Source organism: Clarias gariepinus, chromosome 4 (genome assembly GCF_024256425.1).
Source record: "Clarias gariepinus isolate MV-2021 ecotype Netherlands chromosome 4, CGAR_prim_01v2, whole genome shotgun sequence".
Lineage (NCBI taxonomy): Eukaryota > Metazoa > Chordata > Actinopteri > Siluriformes > Clariidae > Clarias > Clarias gariepinus.
Genome location: NC_071103.1, coordinates 7,856,784 through 7,882,191, shown reverse-complemented (window position 1 = coordinate 7,882,191; position 25,408 = coordinate 7,856,784). Strand labels below are relative to the sequence as shown.

The window sequence follows — 25,408 nt, the reverse complement described above, 5'->3', positions numbered from 1 at the left end:
AGCTAATCAGTGACTATACACACAGCTGATACGCTCTAAGTAGACTGCTTGCTTTGGAGAAGAAAAAAAAAAAAAGATTAAAAACCTGTGAGTTTGTAATTGTTCGTGGATTCCATTGCCAGTCGTCTCCTGTTCATCCTGACGTTATGTACTGTAGCAATTATGTTAATTAGTGGAAAGAAAGGCCATAAATTCTGCTTTGAAAATCTTTTAGCATACAGTATGTGACCAGACAGGTTTGTGATCAAAGTACATTTCTGTCATATTTTTGGCTCCGTCATGGATAACATCTGCCATTAATGCCCTTACCCGTGTTACTAGACATTTGCATACTGTGTGTGTGTGTGTGTGTATAAAGGTGTGTGCACACAGTCAGATAGGGTGAGCTGTGTAGGAATTTTAGCATTATGTGTTTCCCATTTAAAAGTAATGGGACACATGGCTGATCAGCTGTTTCCCGGCCGGGCGTGTCACTTCCTCATAACGTCTTTTACAGTCATGGAGATGAAAAGGTGTGGAGTTAGTTTCAAGTGCAGCATTCCATTGCTTTCACTTCTCAATATGAAGTCTGTCTGATCAGATCAGTTATTTGCTAAATTCTTCAAAAAAAAAAAAAAAAAAAAAAAAAAAAAAAAATATATATATATATATATATATATATATATATATATATATATATATAAATTCTTAAAACGAATGTCCTGGTGAGCTCAGGAACACGGAAAGGTCTAGGAAGACACAAGAGGTATGTGGATAACAGAAGAACCACTTCTTCACAACATTTGGCCAGATCAAGCAGCCAGGAAGTATACATATACAGTTCTGGAGCAGCATCCTGAGATAAATATACATAAATCAAATCACTTGTAAGAGGAGGAGTAAAGGAACTGCTCTTGATCTGAAGCTCTCCACCTCACACCCTGGGTGTGTATGTACGGCTGCCGGTGAAACTCGTTCCCTTGTATTTATCAACTGACAAATCAGCTGGACAAAGTTTGAAGCTGTAAGGACGACATTATCTGCTCAGGTTCAGCCAAATGCTTAGATGCTCATTACTGCAAGCAGAAATTGAAAACAGCTGCAGTAAAGGCCTGGCAGAGCATCACCAGGAGAAGAAATCCAGCATCCGGTGGGTCCCAGACGCCTACGAGTCCCAGACGCCTACGAGTCCCAGACGCCTACGAGTCCCACACGTCAGACAGTCTCAAGAGTGGAAACCAAGTAAAATGACAATAAAAAAAAAAAAAAATGACAATTTAATTTATGATTCTTAGTTTGTCCAAATACATTTGAGCCTTTAAATTGGGATCCTGTTAACTAATGAGTTGAATAATGACATAATTCTATAATAATAAATACTAGTGATGCTCTGATTGATCGGCCGCCGATCATGATCGGCTGATATTGGCTAAAAAAATAGCTTGATCGGCGAACCCCGTTTTTCACACGTGCATGCATGGGGCACAGGTAAACAACAGCAGAGCGGAGCTTACCAGTGGCAACATGAGTTCTCCTGTCTGGAAGTTTTCCAGAGTGTCCGATAAAGACGTAAAATTAGCCGTTTGCAATGTATGTCGTGATGAAATGCCTCGAGGTGGAAGCAAGCAACAGCATTTTAACACCACTAACATGATTAGGCATCTTAGAACACGCCATACAACTGAAAATCCCAATTCATTATGAATATGCATAATAATAACAGAAAAAAACACTTGCCATAGTTGTGTCCTTTGTGGCAGTAGCTAGTTTTGGTGTAACCAGTTTTACATTTTGCTGCCAATTATAAAATGTAATCAGTGTATAAATGGGGCTACATCCCATTAAGCTGATCTGATGTGTGTTGGTCTGCCTGACCCCTCTTTGTTTGGAATCATTTTAAGTTACTCTGCCTTATTTGGGGAAAGGTGGTCTATAGTAGCCTTAAGTTCTCATTTTCTAATGAGAAGTAGCCTATTTCTACAGTTTATTTTCAATATAGTTAATTTAGAGTTACTTTCATTCCTACAAATGGTGCAAACTCTGCTAGATTATAGATAAGATTCCCATTCCGCTGCCATTCTCTGATCGGCAATCGGCAGCTCATGATCTTGGTGATCGGGAATCGGTGATCGGCCCCAAAAATGCTGATCGGAGCATCTCTAATAAATACAGTACAAAGAAGAACTCAACTGCAGGCTATTAGGTTTAATCTCTCTGCATTACATCATCAGGTGAAGGGTGTAATAATTAAAGCACCCCTATTTTTTAAACCATCAGAAGTAATGGGACAAATGGCTGCTCAGGTGATCCACTTTACAAGTAAGCAGATAAAAAGTCTGGGTTTGGTTCTGAAGTCATTGACTTGAAGGGATTCGTAAGAAAATGAGGATGCCTGTGCTACTGTATCAACGCGGGAAATACAAAGAAACCTTGAGAGGAACCAGACTCCACAGGGAACACGCCCTCGTTCGGGTGATATCAGATAGTGTGATCATAAATCAGTTCCTGGTGTATCTCTGTGCTGCAAGCCTGAAAGTTCAATGAAATTAAAAGGTGTTCAAGTCCACGCTTGTTGTTGGAGACTCGGGTAAATAATTGACTGAGTTGGAGGATACAACGGAATATGATGAGTAAATAATTTTGGTGATTAACCCAGACTAATGAACGGTACTACAGATTCTACAGTATTGATATCTTTTATGAAATTGTAAAGTGCATGAGCGGAATGCGTTCCTAGAGTGCGTGCACAATTCCCTTTAATTCAATTCGATTTCATTTTTACTGTTATGAGAATTTTCTTAAGAAGTAAGTTCTTTAAAACCAGCCAGAGAGAAATATAGATTGTTTTCTTGGTACGGTTACGGACTAGAGCCCGTCTGTTGGCGCGCACAGTTTGTCAGCCTCGCTCTCATCACTGAATAGGATAAGCACAGGACCACCAGTGAGCAGATGTTATGTTTGGGCGTGTGTGTGTGTGTGTGTGTGATTAATTCCCAACACAGCAGTGACACTGACATGTTAGTTATATGGTGCCGGTGCAAGTAATATGAGGTCTAGGAAAATTGCTGGGGTTTTAAAGGTCCTGTGTAAGAAGCAATTCCACTGACACGGTCATGATAAATCCCAGACCTTTTCCCATCGCACGTTAGCCAACACGTCTCATTGAGTCACTGCTAAGTTCTTCAAACGAGACACTCTGAGAACTTTCTTTTTTTTTTCATTCCAGTGAATGTTTCTCTATTCGAAAAAATGCAGAACATTTCAACCTTGTGGCCAGAAAGTGTAGAAAACCATGACGGAGTTGGTGCGGTTTGTGAGTGGAGCATCCAAGAACCCAGACTAGAGGGGGCTGGTGAACATCAAAACGTACACGGTTGTTGCGTTATATTGTCCTAATTTGGTCAGTTCTCATTTCTTATGTAATGCCGAGTTCATTTCCTAATCACACCACAGCCACCTGCAGGGAGGAATGAAGACTATTACAGGCTTCCATCCTGGAGACCGGCGCAGGTCCCCAGCTGCTCCTCCTGTAACATCACACATGGACGGGGCAGAGGGATGCAGGACCTTGTTTGCGTTCTCTTGGCAGGGCTCGTTTCACTTTCTCCCTGCAGAGCCTCCCCCCCCTGGCGGTGTTCAGATCTGTGATGTATTAACAATAATGCTTCTCTGTCACATTTGCATGTTAATGTTTCTAATCTGACGCTGTGGTTTTTTATTTTTTCTGTCCCAGGTTCCTTCGTAAACGGGCATCTCAATGGGTCAGGAGTGAAAACGGGACTTTTCGCGAGCGGGTGCAAGCCGGAAAGGCCTCGACGCTCGGCACAGACCGATAGCGAATTCTCAGGAGGACCCGTGAGAAAGAGGCGAGTACGATACTCTTCAATCTGTCATTTCCAGTGTTTTAAATCAGCGCCACGACAGAACTGGCGAGCCCTCGAGCCGAGTAGGAGTCTCCGCATTCCATTGCTCTGAACACACTGAACTATTTCGCATTCATGCTCCTCCAGCTCTACGAGCTTTCATCCTCAGCTGAAGGTTAATAAAAGCCTGAATCGGCGTGTGTATTCACATGAGAGAAAGAGGGGCTGCTCATGCTCTCATGTCTCGCAAACATCCGCTGCTCATTAAGCAGAGCGGCCCTGGATAATCGCCTGAGTGCTGAGACTTTTGCACTGTGCTCTCAACGCTCAGACTCACCCACTACTTCCAGAGTCGATCCTGCATCGCCGCAGTGTAAAGACGAGTTGCTGCACAAAAGCACACGGTGACATGAGTGAGATGTGTGCACGGCAGTGAATAGGACACGAGGGGCTTTAAAGTAGTGGTTTCCAGTTAATTCCCCCAAGTTCTACTCCAGCGTCACTGATCAGACTGTCTAAGTTCAGAGGAGTGTGTGTGTGTGTGTGTGTGTGTGTGAGCTGCGCAGCATTACTGATCACTGATCTGGTCTTTTCAAATTCAAATTTTATTTTTCACATACACTCGAAATACTTATACGACCGCCTGTGACCTTAAAAATAAAAGCTTATTAATAGAAAAGAAATATTAATAAAAAAGAAATATAAATTAGCTCGGATAAACAAATAAAAATATTCTGTACAATATAAAAAATCTGACTCGGGGGTGTGCAGTATGCATGAAAGTGTCAGATTCAGATAATTGGCGTTCCCAAATTGCACGTAGTAAATGACAGTCGGGTGTCATCAAGTTCCAGGGTGGGGGGTATCCGTCACCCGGTGTACTGTATATGTAGAAAATATTCAATTTATAAAAATAATTAACTATACATTATTTTTAAGGTCTTGTTAAATCACGCGCCTTTAAATTTGCCATCAATATTTTTTTAAAACAAAGTAGACTCGTTTTCAAAGCGTTAAATGCATCCGCTGAAATTTAGAGAAAGCTATTAAAAATGTTTTAGTGGTAGCTTTGAGCAAAGAATATTCGGGAACTTTTTATTCAGGGTGTATAGACATCGGTTCTTCATAATGGATTCATAAGCGTAAATATTTTATAGCGCAGTACTGGAGGATTTATGTAAGGCTGAGGTCCAAACCAGAGAGATTACATAAATGTTTTCTTCTGATCTATAACACTGGAGAGGACATTAGTTTTTCTTATTATGCGTGAGACTGTAGTCGCTCTCTCTCTCTGTCTCTCAGCACATCCATTATGTATTATCTTATCTTTTGGAAGTGTTTGCTTATGAATAGGAGAACAGAATCGAGTGTTGGTGGTCCATTTGTGTTGTGAAGAATAATTGTCCTACAAGCTATTTATTAAAGGAATGATTTTAATGACATCAAAGTGAATTTGTAATCACATGTCCGTTAATAACGGTTAAGAAATCCCTTTGAAATGTATCAGCCGGTCATCTTTGAATACCTTTTTAGAATCTTCTGAAAATTGCTTTAAAGATCGAATTATAATGATATTAAGGGTCATTTCCTCTTCCCCTTATTGATATAAAGTCACATAAAACCTCCAGTGTGACTTCACTCGTTTGGGCGCTCGCCTTTCATAAATTTTACAGCATCGCTCTGTAAAAGATTCATGCAATGTTTATGAATGTGTGAAATTTTATCCTGAAGCACTAAGCTTCGTAGAGGTGTAGGGAACAGCTGTAGGGAACAGTAAATAACAGGGAACGTGAATATAAGGCAGCCTGCATTGGCAGCACGAGGGATATTGCTATAAGAACGCCAAATCAAATGATTTACATTGTAGTTAACTGTAGAAACTAACTGTGTCCTTGTGAAGTAAGATTTCTAAATAGATACGCAGTCTCAGCACCACACAGATGGGAGTGGGTTCCGTTCCGAGTCCGGAGTCCGGCAGTGTCACCCTGCCGCAGGAGGATTGATCGCGGTTTTGTGCCCATGTTTTCGTTCATGTCCATAAGCGTTCTGCAGAGTAGTGCTAATTTGGAGAGGCCATGACCTTTATTATTTCACGAACACCTTGTGACCTGTATAGTGGCGGCATGAAGGCTTTGTGGTAATCACACTCGCCTCGCACCTCCAGGTCCTGGGTTCAATTCTGGGTTCGGATCTAGATGTTCCCAGATGGATGGAGGATATTATGTAAAAGCACCACCATGCTTCCTACAAACTCCTTGTATCTTACTGCACATGACTACGACTTCCCTCCTCAGCTTTATTTAATCTGTACAGTTACCAAATGTTGTGTACTTACTGTGTATACAGTATGTTTATGGTCATCACTGTTTTATGTTGGTCTGTATTTTAAGAGCCACAAACAGACAGAGTCGAATTCCCAGTGTGCCATGTGTGTCTGCATCTATACAGCGAATAAAACCTGATTCTGATTCGGATATCTACTGTTAGATTAGTGCTGATTTAAAGAGGCCACGCCACTTAATCAATCATTGTAGTTTTAGCAGCAATAATATTTAGTAGATATTTTATATTTTCATGCTCTACAAACTTGCACAAATAAAATAATAGTTTTAAATGATGTGTATAATAATAATAATAATAATAATAATAAGCAAATAAAGTTACCTATGTGTTATGTATGTGTGTGTGTGTGTGTGTGTGTGCGCGTGCACGTGTGTGTGTGTGTATGGTCTTGCACCTGCATGTTCCTGTTTGATTACCGCCTTGTGTCTGTGAGCATTGATTTTGCAAGTTTCCCAAAAGTTCCCGAACTCCTGTAGTGTGTGAATAGGCGTGTGAATGTTGGACCGGACGTCCCACCACGCTCGTAAAAAATGGGAATAAATACGATCGTCATCAGCACTGGCCTCCACTGACCCTAGATGGACTACAGAGGCTACTAGATAGATGGATAGATATAGTGTGTGTGTGTGTTTAGAGTCAGAAGTAAGTTTGAATTTATTTGTACATTCTAAAATGTTTTATAATTAAAATTTTCTACAACTATGTAATAACACATTTGGCATTAAGTTATTAAGTAACAACAACAAAATCAGTTGTTATTTTAACCCATGAAGGTCAGATGTTCTGGAACAGTTCTTGCAAGAAGAGTATTATCAAGGGCATTTGCAAAACCCATCAAGCACCGATACAGAACCTCATATTAGAGGATTTACAGATCATAAGTAGCAGACGCATCTCAATATCAACTGTTCAAAGGAGATTATTAAATATAATGAATGCCTTCAGCATTGTGGAAAGAAAAACAGTTTTGTCCAAGTTTTGACTGGTAGTTTGTGTGTGTGTGTGTGTGTGTGTATATAATCTTGTTCAAAGGTTTATACTTTGTAAAGTTCATAAACTTTAAAATTTGCTAAATTTAATATATATATATTTCCGATAACGTAATATGCTCTGGTCCCATCCCAATGAGACTAGCTTACAGCAGGTTATGGTCGCTGAACCGCTGGATGTCCAGGTGGTGCTCCGAAAACAACGTGGGCTTCATAGATAATTGGAAGACCTTTGAGGGCAAAACTGGCCTGTTAGGGCGGGACGGTGTCCATCCCACTCGGGAAGGTGCTGCTCTCATTTCCTGTAGTATAGCTCATAGTCTTAGAAGAGGCCTAGTTAATCGGTGACAATAAAGCAGGTCACACTTTAGATTTAATAATATTATTCGGATTAAGTATAAGAAATTTATTTACAAGTCCATTGTCTGAAGTTATCTCAGAACACTATCTTGTCTCAATTCAAGTGTGTCACAGTAATAATGTACGCACAGCGCCGCGCTACCGTATGAAACGTACATTCACATCAACTACCACACAGAGTTTTATCAGTAATCTCCCAGAGTTCCCAACTTTTACAACTCTAACAACGATTAGATCACCGTCTGACCCCACAGAACTCGATCAGGCGACTGAATATTTAGAGTCGACATTTCGCTATACCTTAGATAATGTAGCTCCAGTTAAAAGAAAAATGATAAGAGATAAGAAACTCGCTCCCTGGTATAACGATCACACGCGCACTTTAAAACAGACCGCTCGGAAATTAGAACGTAAATGGCTTCAAACTAAATTGTTAGTATTTCAAATAGCATGGAAGGAGAGCATCCTGAACTATAGAAAAGCTCTTAGTGTATCAGTCAGGATTTAGGCCTCATCACAGTACAGAGACAGCATTCAGTAAAGTAGTAAATGACCTCCTATTGGCCTCTGATCAGGGTTGTGTAACTATGCTTGTATTACTTGACCTCAGTGCAGCTTTTGACACAGTTGATCACGCTATTCTTCTTCACAGATTAGAAAATGTAGTAGGAATTAAGGGTACAGCCCTCTTCTGGCTCAGATCCTATCTGACCCATCGTTATCAGTATGTAGACTTGGTGATGGTGATTATTCTGCATGTTCTCTAGTGGAGTTTGGCGTTCCGCAGGGTTCAGTTTTAGGTCCACTGCTTTTTTTCCCTTTACATGCTTCCTCTGGACAACATAATCCGTAAGCATGGTATTAGTTTTCATTGTTATGCTGACGATACACAGTTATATGTCTCAGCGAAACCTAATGAAAAAAAAACAGCTTACTAAAGTTGAGCAATGTGTGCAGGACATAAGAAATTGGATGCTAATTAACCTTCTTCTGCTTAATCCGGATAAGACAGAAGTTCTAGTCATAGGACCGCAGACAGCTAGGAGTAAAATTTTAGATCACACCGTAACGTTATATGGCCTTTCTGTTCCATCAAGTGCAACAGTAAAAGACCTTGGTGTGATTATAGATTCCAGCCTTTCATTTGAAGCTCATGTAGATAATATTACCAGGATAGCATTCTTTCACCTCAAAAATATTGCCAGGTTAAGAAATTTATTGTCGCTAAACGATGCAGAAAAACTAGTTCATGCTTTTATCACCTCTAGGTTGGACTATTGTAATGCCTTACTGTCTGGTTTAAAATACTACTCTTGAAATATAAAGCATTAAATGGTCTCGCGCCGCAGTACCTGAGCGAACTGCTCGTGTCTTACGAACCGCCGCGCCTACTTCGATCAAAGGATGCAGGCTGCTTGTCAGTACCGCGTATAAAACAAAACTACAGCTGGGGGCAGAGCTTTTTCTTACAAAGCCCCAAAATTATGGAATAGTCTTCCAAATAGTGTTCGGGACTCAGACACAGTCTCAGTGTTTAAGTCCAGGCTAAAAACCTATTTATTTATCCAAGCATTTTTATAAATAGATTAGCCTTAGGTAAAGGAGCAGATCTGGGGGACTCATGGACGTAGAGTATTATGGTGAACTGGTATGTTTAGATGCTGTCTTCCTCACTCTCATTGATCACTCAGGTTTGCTGACGGTGAAGTGAATGGTAGCTTTACATCTCAGGAAGCCCTTATGTTTGTGTTTCCTTCTGGCTCTCCCTTTTAGTTATGCTGTCATAGTTAGTCCTGCCGGAGTCTCTGCTTGCACTCTACAGTTAATATACATTCACATTATACACTGTGTGACTGTGACCATACCTAACTGCTATCTCTCCTCTTCTTCTCTTTCTCCCCCTTTCTCTTTCCTCTCTCCCTCTCTCTCTTTCCTCTCTCTGTCGAGCTACACATGTCATTCCAAAGCTGCTAGTGATCCAGACTCCCTCTGCCTTCCGGACCTGTCTGACCCATCCTGGTGCCCCGCTTCTGGTTAAAGATCTCGTCACACACGTGTGTCTCTTTGGGATGCGTCTGGTGTCTGGGGATGATTCTCTCTACCTAGAAGATGGTTCTGGCCTCGACTGGTGTTGGCAACTGTTTCTCTGAGGACTTGACAGTTCGATAGTTCAGGACTGGAACTTCCTACAAGTCTACCTGAGTCTTCAATAACTACCTGGACTCCATATTAACATCAATATTGAACCATTTTAATTCATACAAATTCACATTTCATACAAACTTAAATAATTCTTTTGATTGTGTAAAGCTGCTTTGCGACAATGACAATTGCTAAAAGCGCTATACAAATAAAATTTAATTGACTTGAATATATATATATATAAAATATTATATATTTTATTGCATTGGCAGATGTTCCAGCTTTAATTACTCACAAAATGTTGAAAGTCTTTTAAATGCATGCCTCTTCTACTGTTTTTCCAGACCCAGGCTGCAAGCACAGAGGAAATTTGCTCAATCTCAGCCGAGCTCTCCTCACGTCACTCCGGTTAAACTCCTGGAGGCCACACAACCCAGCCTGAGCCTTCCTCTCAGAGATCTCACCAAGTGCAAACCCAAAACGGAGGACTTCCTCACCTTCCTCTGTCTTAGAGGTGAGTGAGTGCGGAGTAGGGAACGGAAGCAGCCATGCTTCCAGAGAGCCGTCAGCTGACGTGGGATGGAGTCTAGCAGATCCAGTTGCCGCTGGTTTGTTGACGGTGCTGTGTGCTGGCTGCGCTCCCAGATGTGCAGTGACTGCTTCTGTCATTCTGGCAGAAACCGCTAAGTGTTAAGCTATGGCTTCCAAATCTGTTTAACCTCAGTCCTCTCCATCTCGAAACCTCAGTCCAGAGTGGTTTATTTCCGTGGCTTATCTGATTATTCTAGCGGCGAAGGTACAGGAACGACATTCTTCTCAGACAATGTTTTGTCTAAAAACATTTCATTACTTTTACTTTCTCTAGATGGTCCAGAGAATTCTGGGTCATGTCTGGGTCAAGCTGTTCTTATTGGACTTGAGTTAGAAATACAGTAGGATTGAAATCCAAGCATGTTGTACCGAACATATCCCGTAAATGTAAACACCTAGTTTGAAGGGTTGATTTTATCCCACATCAGCAGAAATCTGTCAGCTTCAGCTTCAAGGAAACGTGTTTTATATTAAACTCCAATACATTCATTTTTTTTTTTTTTTTTTTTAAAGAAATAAAGGTCCTTGAAGCATTCTTACCTGCTGAAATAGTTCTCTTCTTGGAACTCTGTGTTCAGAGAAAAAAAAAAAAACATTTTGTAATACTCGGAACACTTAAGTGTTTCCCCGGATGGTATTTGTTCCCCACAAGAGTACTCGTTGCGGCTGAAATCGTCACCTTTTTCCATTCTCCATCACTCTCCCTCCTGCGTTCCTGCCTCAGCACACGAAACTCAGTGATACACACACACACACACACACACACATGCCTCTGAGGTGTGTTAAGACATAGAGCAGACTGATTAGATTTGTATTATGCTATTAACAGAGGGCAGAGTGGGTTAATGAATCGCCGTTCCTGAAGCGTGGAAGTGAGAGCATCTCTCCTAGTGTCATTAGTCTGCTTTATCATTTCATATCCCATGATACGGTGTGGATCGTGAAAGAATGTAATGTTTATTGGCTCAACACGAACAAGCACCTAATGCACACGTCAGGATACTTGAATTATAGTATTCAATAATCTATAGGAATATATACTGTAAGAAGGGTTGTAGAGCACGGTTAGAGCACGGATCAGAGGATCCGAAAGCAGTCTGAAATAAAAATTCTGTCCATCTCTTTGTCTGTCTGTCTGTCTGTCTGTCTGTCTGTCTCCCCGGCTAGATTTTGTGACAGCATTTTGCAAAACTAGCTGGACAGAATTGAATAGACTTTGGCAGTACTTTACTATTTGCCTGACGTTTACCCTGCGCCGTGAATGAAATAATTGAAATCTATATGGGCAGTTTTGTTCCAGATTACAAGCCTCACGTTTGGACGATGCACTGCGCATGCAGTGAACTGTGGGTGCGTCTTAAATCCACAGCTGGACAAAAATTTTTATTTTCTTTTTTTTGGGATTTTTTCAATTTTCTCCCATAATTTAGTCGTGGCCAATTCCTCCCCGTCACTAGGGGGCTCCCACATTAAGGCTACTACTACCACGCAGCCGGGAGGGTGAAGACTATCACGTGTTTCCTCCCGAATTACGTAAACGTCACGCACCGTTAGGGGCGGAGTAACACACTCGGAGGACAGCGCTAGCCGCTCCTTCCGCGTGCACGAGCTTACGGACGCCCCTGATTGGCTGTAGAGCCGTGATGAATGTGAGAGCGCAGGTACCTCTCATCCCTCCCCCCTGAGAGAGCCCGGCCAATCACCCGTGGTTCGAACCAGCGATCTCCGGATGATAGGGCGAGCGCTTTACCACTGCGCCACTCGGAGGCCTAGCTGGACAGAATTTAATAAAACTTTAAGACAAAACTTTATCCGATCTACATTTTCGATTTCTCATCTGTGCTTCAGTCTCTGATCACTGGACAGGGAGTGTATTTGGCGTAAACAAAGTGTAAGATACTCAACCTCACAAAAAATGTATTTCTTTGTATTAGTAAGTTAGACAGAGAGTTTTGCCAGACGGACAGACAGAGAGACAGACAGACAGAGAGACAGACAGACAGAGAGACAGACAGACGTGTTCGTGGGCTTCCACCTGAAAGAATAATAATATCACTGATCACATTAAAGCTCATCAGCTTTAACCTTCTAACTGTTTCTACAAACGGGTTAACAACAGGTATTCAAGCTAGTAATAATAATAAGAAGAAGAGGTAGAAGAAACTGTACCCAAGCTGCTTTAGGGGCTTTAGAGTAGTGATGTGATGCAATGTCAAAAAAAAAAGGAATGATTAATGGAAGGAGAATAAAACCCAAGTAAGAAAGCTAGAGGAGAGGAAGAGCAGAAAATGTGGAAAATGTTCTTGTCAGACACATCTGTCTTTTACAGCCACAGAGATTTCCAGCGCGAATGAAGCTGCTCATTGATACTCACGCAGGAGCGTCTCCAGTCACCTTTAAGCAAACAGAACACGCACAAAATCTCCGACAAGCCTGGAGTTATAACATCTACTGCAGAGGAGGAAGAACAAACAGAGTTACACATTCTCACGTTTTTATTTAAGTGTTAAAGAATGAAGTTAAAAGAATGACGAGCATTAGACACAATATTTATTTTTTAAAAACCCAATATGTTAATTGACGGAGGGAAATTCCCTAGTATGGGAACCCACAGCGCGGTCTGTCTGCAGGACGACATCCGCAGTCACCTCGTGCTGAAATCCGCCTGCGCATTTCAACACGATCAAAATAACGTCATTACTGATGCGTCACGTTTTTACACGCCAACCAGCGAATAAATAAGCAGGCAGGTTTTACGCTTCACTCGGGTGACGTGGACTAGTCAGTTTACTCTGAGTTGGAGTTGTATGGCATCACGTTCGTGGAAGAAAAGAAAAAAATCATGTTCATGCTCAAACTTTTTTTGCGCTCAAATTTCCACTCTCTCTCTCTCTCTCCTGTGCACGCTTAATATCTTAGTGCTCGCTCGCTTAATTCTAGCCAATCAGGAGCATGGAGGCCTTTCAGGTGTCTGTGTGTCTCCTCGACGCCCGTGTGTCAAACCATCACATTTTCTGTTGTTGCATTTAGCAGCTAGTATATACTGGACCTCATCATCACATGGTGTTGGTTTATATTATTATTATTATTATTATTATTATTTTATAAATTAGTATAGTATAAATTTTATTTTAGCAGAATAAAGTAAATGCCATGTACAGTGTCTAATTGAGATCTAACTCACTTCATTATTTAATTAAACCTGACATGTTGATTCCAGCTGTTACACAGAGACTCTGAAGGCTACAGAGAGTTATACTGTACCAGCAGTATGATAGGACAAAGCAATAAAACCTTTGACAACAATAAGTTCTACAATGTAAACTGTGAATTTTATTTAAAATTCCCCCCCTTATTAGTTTTCACCTAAAGATTTGAAACGAGGGACGCCCGGGAGCCGTTTGAAGCTTGTTTGTGTCGGTGAAAGCTGTTCAAAAGAGTCCACCAATGACGCCAACGTTGTCTTCGTCATGCGTTCAAAAGCTATGTGATTTTTTTTTTTTTTTTTTATGGCTGGAATTTTTTGCGTATCCTTTTTTTTTTGGGGCATACATGTGTATGTGGCATAAAATTTGATTAATGAATTAAGGTTAAGTGAGGTGTAATGCCTATTTATTTCATATTTTACTCCATGTCTTTTCCAAACGTTTTGATTGATTTTATATAGAAAAATATGATTATAGTGTTGGAAATTGGTAATATTGGGAATATATCCCGGTGTCTGGAACAGATTATCTGCATTTAAATTGTTTCCTATGGGAAAATGCGTTTCACAATACGAAATGTCGCTTTCAGAGCAGATTAATTTCGCATGTGGAGGTACCGCTGTACTTTAATTAGCCGAGTTTTATTTATATTTATGTTATTTTTATTTATTATTGTTAATGTTCTATTGATGTTTAAGATGTATACTATAAGGGCTCTAAAATAAGTAAAACAGACCTTTTTATTTTACAAGTGAGTTGCGTAGACGGCACATGTCTCAGTTCCCATGGAGAAAAATCCTGATTCACATTTTAGTAAGAATCATGCAACCTGTGACAAAAAAAAAAAAAAAACATTGGCCACGTCCGACAACCTGAGAAACCACCAACGGTTTGTGGACGTGTGAGGGAGAATGTCTCACCCTGGACAGGACAAACTACAGACCAAAAGCACTGGGATATGTGCGGTATAAAGTGTAAAAAGCGATGAGTTCCTTAAACAGCATCGTGTAAATCTGTTTGACTTCCTGTAGAGTGGAAAGGTTGTGTAGTGCACGCTGTAGACAGGCTGAATTAAAGGCACCGGGATTTGGTCTTTGCTCTGGTCTATCTTGCATCCATTTCCTTTCCCACTTTTATCAGAATGGCTTCCTTCCCATGTGCACACACACACACACACACACACACACACACACACACACACACACACACACACACTTTCTCACTCTCTCTCTCACACACTCACACACACACACACACACACACACACACACAATCACATGCTATAGCTCACAGCTCTGCTTGCACGCACTCCGTGACCCCCCTCACATAAATGGCTATTGAGGGCATGTGTAGAGCTTCAGAACAGCCCCTCGATTATGAGCTCCAGAGCCTTCAGGAAGGATTAGAAGCAGCATGGATGAAGAGAGACTGTGGCCATGTTGCTGTCTCCGCTGTTAACCCCTTTATGCTCCCTCTGGCCTCGGGTTAGCGATGGAAAAGACAAGCAAAGTAAAGATAAAGCTGCAGGATGTTATGAGGCAGTGCGTGATCAGGATCAGGTGACGTTACACAGACCAGCAGTTACTCCTCATAGTTACTGTTTAAAAAAAAACAAAAAACCAGCCGCTACAAAACTGTTGAATTTTCGGTTTTAAATCAAGTTTGTTGACCTGAAACTCTTCTGCAGCTTATTAATCAGAAGCAGCAGCGATGATATTCAATCCTTAAGCCTTCAACATTTTTATAGATATGTACACAGGATCTTTAGGGCGCGCCTGTAGTAAAGGAATTTTACTTGTAACTTTAAAGCCCTACACACTCCTCAGCTGGCGGCATAGCATAGTGGTGATCATTGTCCATGGGCGAGGGCTAGAATCTCACCTTCACGCATGTTCTCCCTCAGTATGGTGGGTTTCCTCCCACAGTCCAAACACATGGTGTACGATGGTTGGTGTATGATTAAGTTTGTGTGTACTTGTGTTCTGTGACAGGTTGGTACCCCTTTCAGAGTGTATCTGAATCCCCATGACCCTACACAGGATAAGAGGCCTTGGTGGATGGATTTATGGATGGATGTATAGATGTATAGATAAATAGATGTATGGATGGACAGATGAATGTATAGATGGATTGATGGATAGATGCATATGGACAGATGGATGTATACATGCCTGGATGGATAGATGGATGGATAAGATGTATAGATGGATATTCGATGTATGGAGGGATGTATAGATGGATGGATGTATGCATGCATGGATGGATGAATGTTTTAAAAGATAGATTGATGGATGCAAATATGGATGGATGGATGGACAGATGGATGTATAGATAGATGAAGGGATATATGGAGGGATAGACAGATTGATGTATAGATTGATGAATAGATGAATGAATGGATAAATTGTTAGTTGGATGGGTGCATGGATAGATGGATGAATAGATAGATGTATGGATGCATAGATAAATGGAAGGATTTATAGATGAATATATGGATGTATAGATAAATGGATGTATTGGTGGATGGATGTATAGATGTATGCATGTACAGTACGTATTGATGGATGGATGGATGGATGGATGGATGGACACTATTGATGGGATGATCATTGATTATAGTTGATGAGCAGTTGATTTCCTGTGCATTTCAAATGATCGATTATGTAAAATAGTAAATGATTTTAATCATAACAAATTCTTACTTCGCAACTGCTTTGTAGCGGAAATGTGCATGCTTCTAATGCTGATGACTTGCATGCTCACAACTCGAAAATATATATGGCTAACCGGAACTAGCCATGTAGTCGTTTGTCTTGTCGGGGAAAAAATTAGTCAAATTTCTGCTAAACGCACCATAACTTTGAAAGATACAACTCGATTTATCTCAGTGAGACTGCAGAAAGTCCACACAAATCTCAGCTTCAACCGATGATTGATGATGGAATGGTTACCGTCTCCCACGTTGCTGTGTGAATCCAAACCAAACGAAATAGCAAATGAAGCAAAAGTTTAATGTGTTCTTATAGATATGCAGAACACTGCTGTATTGAGTTTAAAAGTCCGGGCTTCTCGTGTAGCTGGAACACATTTCAGCGCAGTACTGACAGTATTAAGTGTTCCGTACAAATGCTGTGTGTTAAACATTGCCATTAATAACTTTATCAGCATGTCAGCTTCTTTAAAATTAGAACCCTCCTGTGCTCTTGGCAATGTTAAAGCACATGTCGGGGCACTGCAGCGTTAACACTCGCCTGCTAAATCACAGCAGCTCCCAGAACTGACATTTGCAATCCATTCATCCATCCATACGTATTATTACCAGATTTCTGCCTTTTTTTTTTCCCCTATTCTAGGTAACTGGTGACTAAATACTTGCTGATAAAATCTACATAAAACTGCTTGAACGTCTGCCACCTCTGTGTGTCTTTCTCTGGCCCAGGTTCTGCAGCATTGCCCAGTAACATGAAGTACTTCGGAAGTGCTCACGAAGACGAGGACGCTGATGAGGAAGAGGAGGAAGAAGGCGACGAAGAAGAGCGAGTGGAGGAGAACGAACGAAAGAAACCGTCTCCTAGTAACGTCACAGCTTCCTGTCAGGTCACTCCACGCAAGAGTAAAGCCTCGAGCAGAGTCGTCACAAATGGAAATGGTACTTTCTCTTTTTTTTTTCCGCTTATACTTTTATTTATTTCTATTTGACTGCCTATTTTTTCTTCTTCTCATAAGCAAAATCATCAGAGCATAAAGTACATGATTGCACGTCCATAATAAACAGAGCAGACATTTGCTTTCCATGTCACAAGCTTTGCTCAGGTGAGTTATAGCTCTGCTCTGCCTCTCACCATGCAGTTAATGAGGTGTGTCTCTCCACAGCACTCTGTCAGATTTCCAACATTTGCTGCACACTGGCTGTGTAGCATAGAGACTTCATAGTTACTGAGACTTGCTGCACATGTGCATGCGGATGCAAAGCTCCATGATGTCACCATCCAGTTATAAAACTATAAAATCATCTAAACAGCAAGTGTTCTTTGGCTGCTGTAAAGTTCGAACTGTAAATTTAATATGAGAGCCAGGAAGCATCTTATACTTCATCGCTCAGGCTGGGAAATTACAATAACTTACAATAACAGATCCAGTTTGATTTGATCCATTAGCACTAATGTTTAGTGTCTGATTTATTCCAACCTGCTAAACATCTAATAATCATTGAATTAATCATTGTGTAACTGTTTAAATGTTATGTCTCGTACAAAGTAACAATCTTCTGCTGCACACTCCAGTCCAGTAGGTGGCAGTGAATGCACTTTTCAATCATGTCTGAATTGCATAATCTTTTGCATAATTAAAATATTTTTAACATGAATCGATCAACTTGGCACTGTTGACTTGCACCTTCAGCTCTTGGGTTTGAGTCCCGTGTGCATAGAGTTTGCATGTTCTCCCAGTGCTTGTTGGCACTCATGTTTTCTCCCATAGCCCAAAAACATGAAGTTTAGGCTAAATAGCATTCCCAAATTGCTTGTAGTGTGTGACAGCATGTGTGAGTGTTGATACCACGTTTGTACAAAATGAGAGTAAACATAATTGGCCTCCACGGTTCCTAGTTGGACTACAGAGGTTCCTAGATGGGTGGATGGATGGAGAGCCAATTGTGTTTGCATCCCAGTACCTAGACAATGTTTATTGAACAAATTGGCCTTTGGCTCTCGGGAAGGAACTTGTTTGTTTGTAGGGCCGATCAGGCCTGATCAGGACCTACTGGAGGTTGAGGGTTCCCGGAGCAGGTCTGCCCCCTGGATGTGGAGTCGCTGGGCCTATAGAGCTGGGCTGTTTTATTTGCCTTTTGGATGTTAACAGATAGATAGATCCATTAGGTGTGGAGTGCACCCCATAGATGCTCAATCGGTTTGGGAAATGGGGCTGTTTTCCTGCTCCGCCCCATGCTTTCTATCGTAGGTCACTAGGGGTTGCTCAGTGGTTAAGGCATTGGACTATGGTTCGGAAGATCCCAGGTTCAAACCCCACAACCACCAAGTTGCCTTGAGCAAGGCCCTTAACCCTCAACTGTTCAGCTGTATAATAAGATAAAAATGTAAGTCGCTCTGGATAAGAGCGTCTGCCAAATGCCTAAATGTAAATGTCTATTGGGGCAAGCTCAGACACTTTACTGGTGGATTGGGCTGGACAGGCTGGCCTTTGGGGTATTGGAGCCCATGATCCTGTCATCAGTTTTCTTGTACATAGTTGGTGATCAGTGTTGGTCATCTGGAAGTGGTGTTGATGTTATGGCTGATTGGGGTATATGCACCACTTCCTACATGTAACCGGACTCTGTTGCCCACCCAGTACAATCAACCTCAAAATTCCAGCTCCGCAGTGACCTAATCTTTCTCTGCACAGAGTACACGTTAACCGAGCTCCACACACACAAATCTGTTTACGCACTCACTTTAATCTCCCAGCTTACATTATATCCATCCTCCAAAGCATCTAATTTAATTCTCATGGCTGGATGTTTCTATATTCCTTTTCAAGCTGCGTTAAATTAGTTTTGAGACAGGACCCCCTCCTCATCCCGTGCTGGAAAGAGCGTCGTTCTCATCACCGCTGTGCCGCACACGGTACCTGCTCGAGGAGCTCGGCTCAGAAAGGCAGCTCCGTGTGAAACATAATGAAACCGACAGTTTTGTGCCGCAGTGCTTCATAAAGAAAAGGCAGTCTCTTTCCCCTTCTCATTTTTTCAGTAAGCTACTGATCTAGATATGACTTTTATGTGCGTTGTTGGCTGAAAAGCAGCTAGTGCAGGTGATGTATTGATCCCAGGAGAAGTGAGAGTGCAGCTTTGTACAGAAAAGTGATACCAAAAGCATGTCGGTAGTCGTGTTAATATTTGAACTGGATGATGTTTGAGGTCAGGTGTCGGACATGTTTAAAGGGTGGTCGGAAACTGCTGAAAGTATTAAAAACGGAAAGGAAAGGATTTGGGATGGTCGTCTTTCTCTTCTCGTGGTTAAAATATCCCAACCCAACTCACTTCATCCTGTTCAAAATCATTTACACAGAATCTCATCAGAAAAAATATAATATTTTATTATTTATGTACTTATTTCCTTACTCGTTCACTTAGTACAGAATAAAAAAATAAAAAAAAATTATGAACATACAATACCGTTTGGAATGAGCTATTTTACATAAGTAGCTGGGTGGCTACGTATAAGTGCTAGTAAACTAGTATACATTTGTTAAACTTAATCCCAAGTTTAACTAAAGATTTTAGTATCTAGTATTTTCAGCACTGTAGTGATTCCAGCAAAAACTATGAAAAAGTACGAAAGGATATCCTCGTCCTCTGATCTCCGCTCCATTGCACCATGGGTCTCAAGAAGGTTAGCAAGGACAGTAGCAAGAAGACAATGGAGACGCTTCCGCTTTCATTTTTGAAGCAGCTATTGCCAAGAGAAATCTTAAATTAAGGTTAAGTGAGGTTTAATATTTTTTTAATCTTATATTATTACGATTGAATAGGTATAAAATATATTTAATATATTTATTTAATATTTTACTACATTTACATGTCTTTTCTGTATGTTTTAATTGTTTTATATTCGTAAACACACAATTATTGTTGGAAATTGGCAATATTGGTAACATTTACATTATTTCCTATGCGTTTTGCAATATGAAATTTCGCCTCGGGATTCAGTTCGTATGCCGAGGTTCTGATGGATACAGGTTGCAGTACTGTTTGACTATTTACTGACTTATCATATCTTTTGCCTTTTAAATAAATGAAAGGAAGATAATTTGTTGCTTAATGTGTCGGCTGTGCATCGATATGCTTATTATCATTGGGAGAATCGAAAGTCAAACACACACACACACACACACACACACACACAATGGGTGTCAGAAAGTGTCTATGTTTATTGTCAGCAAAGAGATCATATTTAAGCTTTTGGTCAGTCACCCTGTGTCACATACTGTACATGAAAAGAACAAAAGTTATTAACAGGTAAGTTGTATTGAGACAGACAGACAGACAGACAGACAGACAGGCAGACATGCAGACAGACAGACAGACAGACTGACAGACTGACGGACAGACAGACAGACTGACGCACAGACAGGCAGGCAGACAGACAGACTGACGGACAGACAGACAGACAGGCAGACATGCAGACAGACAGACAGACAGACAGACTGACAGACAGGCAGACATGCAGACAGACAGACAGACTGACAGACTGACGGACAGACTGACGCACAGACAGGCAGGCAGACAGACAGACTGACGGACAGACAGGCAGACAGACAGACAGACAGACTGACGGACAGACAGACAGACTGACGCACAGACAGGCAGGCAGACAGACAGACTGACGGACAGACAGACAGACAGGCAGACATGCAGACAGACAGACAGACTGACAGACAGGCAGACATGCAGACAGACAGACAGACTGACGGACAGACAGACAGACTGACGCACAGACAGGCAGGCAGACAGACAGACTGACAGCAGACAGGCAGACAGACAGACAGACTGACGGACAGACAGGCAGACAGACAGACAGACTGACAGGCAGACAGACAAACAGACAGACTGAGGCACAGACAGACTGACGAACAGACAGACAGGCAGACAGACAGACAGACAGGCAGAAAGCACATTCCAGCAAGTTTTCAGCATTTCATAGAAAGTATCACCATATAAAGGATGAGAAAAAGAGGGCTGTTATGGACATAGGATAAAAAAACAAAGAGAGATGTAACAGATAGAAGCATGGAAAAGTTCACACAAAAAAACAACTAATATACCTGATATATTTTTATGTTTACTGTATCTGTAATCATATTCAGTTCATTCATTCATATCCGACTCTACTAATTAGTATGGGTTTTACTCTCCTTTTGTGCTTTAAAGAAACTATTGTTAGCGTTTCTGTCTGACTGTCTGTCTGAGTCTCTGTCTGTCCATCAGTCATTCAGTCTCCCCATCTCATTCATGTCCGTCTGCCTGTATTGACATTCCGATTTTCCCTTTTAACTGTTTCACTTACAAAATGTTCTTTGTCAAGATGAAGGCTCTGACGCGTCTCTGTGCTTGTCTGTCAGTGTTTAACGGGCATTCCCGGCCGAGCGGGGAACGGGAGAGGAGCCTGAGGGTCAGGGGGAAGGACGGAGCCCAAGCACGGGAGAGAGGTTCAGAAACAACCAGGCCTTCAAGCACACACAATCTCCGGCCTAGCAAGCCTGCACTGGAACACAAACAGCAGGTAATGCTGCGTCTGAATAATACATGAACTTTAATCTGCTTTTAACCGTAGTAAAAAGGTTCGTTTATGTGCTCTTAGACTCTTTACTATAGATGGTGGGTTGCAGTGATGCTAGACTGAAAGAGATAATATTTTATGTTTATATTTAGATATAATTATTTTTTTTTTTTTTAACTTGTAGGTATTTCTAACTTTGCCGTAGCGTGAGGGATGACGACAGGGCGAGTGTGTTAAATCATGAGTAAAATGGACAAAAAAACGTTAAGCATAGCCATTTCTTTTCTGTAGAAATATAAGAACTTGTTGTTCTGGAATCTGTTCAGTTCACAGTTACAGCCTGCAGCAGGCCTATAGCAACACATGATGTCATCACATCGCTGCGTAACCCCCCTCCCCCCTCCCTTGCTCCCCTCTCCTCCCCCTCCCTCCCTCCCTCCCTCCCCTTCTCCCCTCACACACATTTAGTGCACCAGTGCTAGTCATGCTAGATAAAAGCTGGACAAAAGCACAGTGTTCGCTGTTGAGTGTCATAAACTACTTTGACATGCCATGTGGGTAATGAGTGTGCTGGTGGATGGCAAGGGTTTGGGTGACATAGACTCTCTCCCCTCCCCCCACCACTTGCACATTCACGGGCTGAACAATCACAGCAGATGTACACACAAACGTGAAGCCCTCTAGTGGGGAAATGTGGCTTTTCTCCTGATCGGTTCCCCCATTTTTGTTAAAGAAACAAGGTTAAATCAGCACTGTGTGAGTATTTTATTATTATTATTTATTTTTTTACAAATGACACACTCATTTGCCCTCATTTCCCCCCCTCTCACCAGCCGCATAAAGTGACGCGACCCCAGCGAGCCGCTTCAGCTAACAGTCGGAAGGCACAGAAGGAGGATTTGCCACCGCTTCCCCTGACCAAATCTGTGAAATACCCCAAGGGCCATGTGACCTACACCAAAGCCAGACTGTTGAAAGAGGCAAAGCTAGAGCTCAGCGCCCCGAGGCGGCACTTAAGTTCACAACACACCAACACACACCTTCAGCACAAGAACTCAGGAAAAGTCCAAAGTGGTCGCAGCAGGACACAAAAACAGTTGCCACCATCATCCACAGTCAGACGCAGTGGACTGCGACAATCGAAGAGGCAGCTGGAGATGGCGGGGGTTAAACCAAACCAAGCAGGGACTGAAGTAGAGGTCAAGAGGGTCAAGGTGCAGGTCATTCCTCTGGATACCCGGAGCAGAAGAGCAGCTCAAAAGACTTTGCATACGGGAACGATGGAACTGCGAGTGACGGCGTCGCAGAGACCCAAACGAGCCTCTGCCGGGAAGTTACCGCTCGTCAAACGGACGCAGTGTAAAGCCACATCTCGGGGCAAGAGCAGCTCCGCTACCTCAGCTCATCATCACCACAGTAACGTCCTGAAACCAGCCACAATTGCCAAACCAGCCAAGCCTCTGAGACCCAGCGAGCCTGTCGAATCAAACAATCCTACTGACCCTGGTGACTCACTTAACATAGCCAAATCTCCCAAACCAGCAGAGCCCAAAGTCGCTCAGGACAAGGAGCGAGGAGAGTGTGTCAGTTTACCGGAGATGGCCGAGGTTCCCGTGTTCCACCCAAGCCCGCGCGAATTCAACGACCCTTTGGTGTATGTGGAACTGGTACGTGAGCAGGCCGAACCTTTCGGGCTCTTTCGGGTGGTTCCGCCGGCCGAGTGGCGGCCCGAGTGCAAGCTGAAAGAGGAGCTGCGCTTCGTCTCGCACGTGCAACATGTGCACAAGCTGGGCCGACGCTGGGGCCCTAACGTGCAGCGGCTTGCCTGCATCAGGAAACACCTGCGTGCCCAGGGCATCAACATGGAGGAGCCGCCGTTAATAGGTATGGATGCACAATGGCATGGTGTTTTGAATCTTGTTTTAATTTAGTCTAGTGGGTTTTTTTTTTCCTTCCAAAAAGGGCATGGCAGTCAAATAAATTCCTTCGAAATCTTTGAAGGTATGTGGTCTACCATAATTGCCTGTTGACAAATGGTTAGTGCTGTGTAGTTATGGCTAAGACTTAAAAAGAAAAAAAAAAAGAAAAAATCAAGTTTCGGCTGAAATTATACGCTATTCAGACAAATTGACTTTAGATACAAATTTCACCAAAATGATGTGGAAGTATTTGTGTTTTAACCTCGACCCAGGTTTGTTGCCCACTTGCACAAGTATCTCAATACCGTGACTATTTGCTTAATCCCCAATAAGCAGAGTGACATTAATCGTGTGTGTGAAAAGAATTTTATTCATGCATGTGATTTTGTTGGTTTGTTTTTGTTCTGCAGAGGAAACTGCATTTGATTGACGCAATCTCCTAAGCAAGGACAGAGGATTTGATCTATTGGTCGATCAAAAGCTCATTTAACAAACATCGCTTGAGCTGTACTAAAGATTTAAAAGGCCCTTAAGATAATGGCAGAAATCCTGCCAAGACGTAATGGCTAAAGCAAGTTGGCCAGCATGCCAAGCAAACCGTGCAGAAACACACGAAGTGTCTTCGAAGTATTTCTACTGAAGACTCATGGGTCGTGATGTCAAATTATGAGAGGACTGGATTATCATACCTTGAGGAACGTTCCAGTCTCACAGGGACTTTTGATTGTGCAGAATAACAGAACACGTTTATAGTTATGAGACGTTATTTATTTCTATATATAATCCCCTGCTACACTGATGCACTTATCCCAGTCTTTCACTAGTGCTTGGACACCATCAAGGTGGTAGAAAGTTTTCACAGTACACTGGAGCCATGATCAGACTGCGTTCCTTACGTCTAAAACGCTAGCCTTCCAGGAATTCCTGGGAGTGAGGTCAGGACTGTGCGGAGAGCGTGGCAATAATTCCCAACTGAGTTCCTGTTCCACAGACAGGAGTGTCTCTTCCACTGGTTATCCATCAGGTTTTAGGGATCAGGCCTTCATCATTCAGATGTTTTACTGCGGCTAAGAGTCTCATTACTATACTGTGCTTGGAGTTTACTGTACATCACTCGGTTTTGTGACTTCTCTATTACATGAAATGTAATCAAATGTCCCTGTTTGATTTGAACGCCCCTTCTGGAGGTAGTGTTACTGTATATCGGTGGTTGGATCAGTAGGTCAGGTCTAGACTCTGCAACATTACATGATGTTAGCTGACGACTTGAATGAGTCTTGAATGTTCTACATGTGGCCAATTTGCGAAACATTTTCTTGAATGTAGTTAATCCGCTGTAGTCTGTCATCATCCATCGTCTCTATGTCCCTTGCCGACTGTCTGTTCTCATGAATACGACCTACATTTCTTTCTCCCTTATTATGCAGTGTGACCTTGTGAGTTCCGTATAAACGAGAACCAGGTCTTTAGGCGGCCCTATTTGAATAGACCACACCAAATCCAGACACACCCGAGGCAGCGCCAGTGTGCCAGCTCGATCTAGCCAGTTGAGTATGTTTAGCTTCACAGAAGCACCTGGCAGCCTGTCAGTGCCACTACAACATGACCCACATTGACAGCCTCGACACTGAACACACACAGCCACAATGGGCCCCGTGACTGCTCCTAACGATGAAGAACAAAAGGATGTCTGAGTCAGTTCAGCTTGTGCTTGGTTGGGACACCTGGACACTCTGAGTG

The 25,408-nt window shown here is 42.1% G+C and overlaps 1 protein-coding gene across 2 annotated transcripts in view; it reads left to right on the top strand.

Annotated features, from left to right (window-relative positions):
• The window catches only part of jarid2a (jumonji, AT rich interactive domain 2a), a 59,429-nt gene that overhangs the window by 18,214 nt on the left and 15,807 nt on the right, over positions 1-25,408 (top strand). For both annotated transcript variants that reach the window (XM_053494916.1, XM_053494915.1), the window contains exons 3-7: positions 3,713-3,845; positions 10,021-10,190; positions 16,913-17,122; positions 21,592-21,752; positions 22,583-23,633. In XM_053494916.1, coding sequence (XP_053350891.1) covers positions 3,713-3,845; positions 10,021-10,190; positions 16,913-17,122; positions 21,592-21,752; positions 22,583-23,633 — 1,725 coding nt within the window. The remainder of the gene's footprint in view (positions 1-3,712; positions 3,846-10,020; positions 10,191-16,912; positions 17,123-21,591; positions 21,753-22,582; positions 23,634-25,408) is intronic.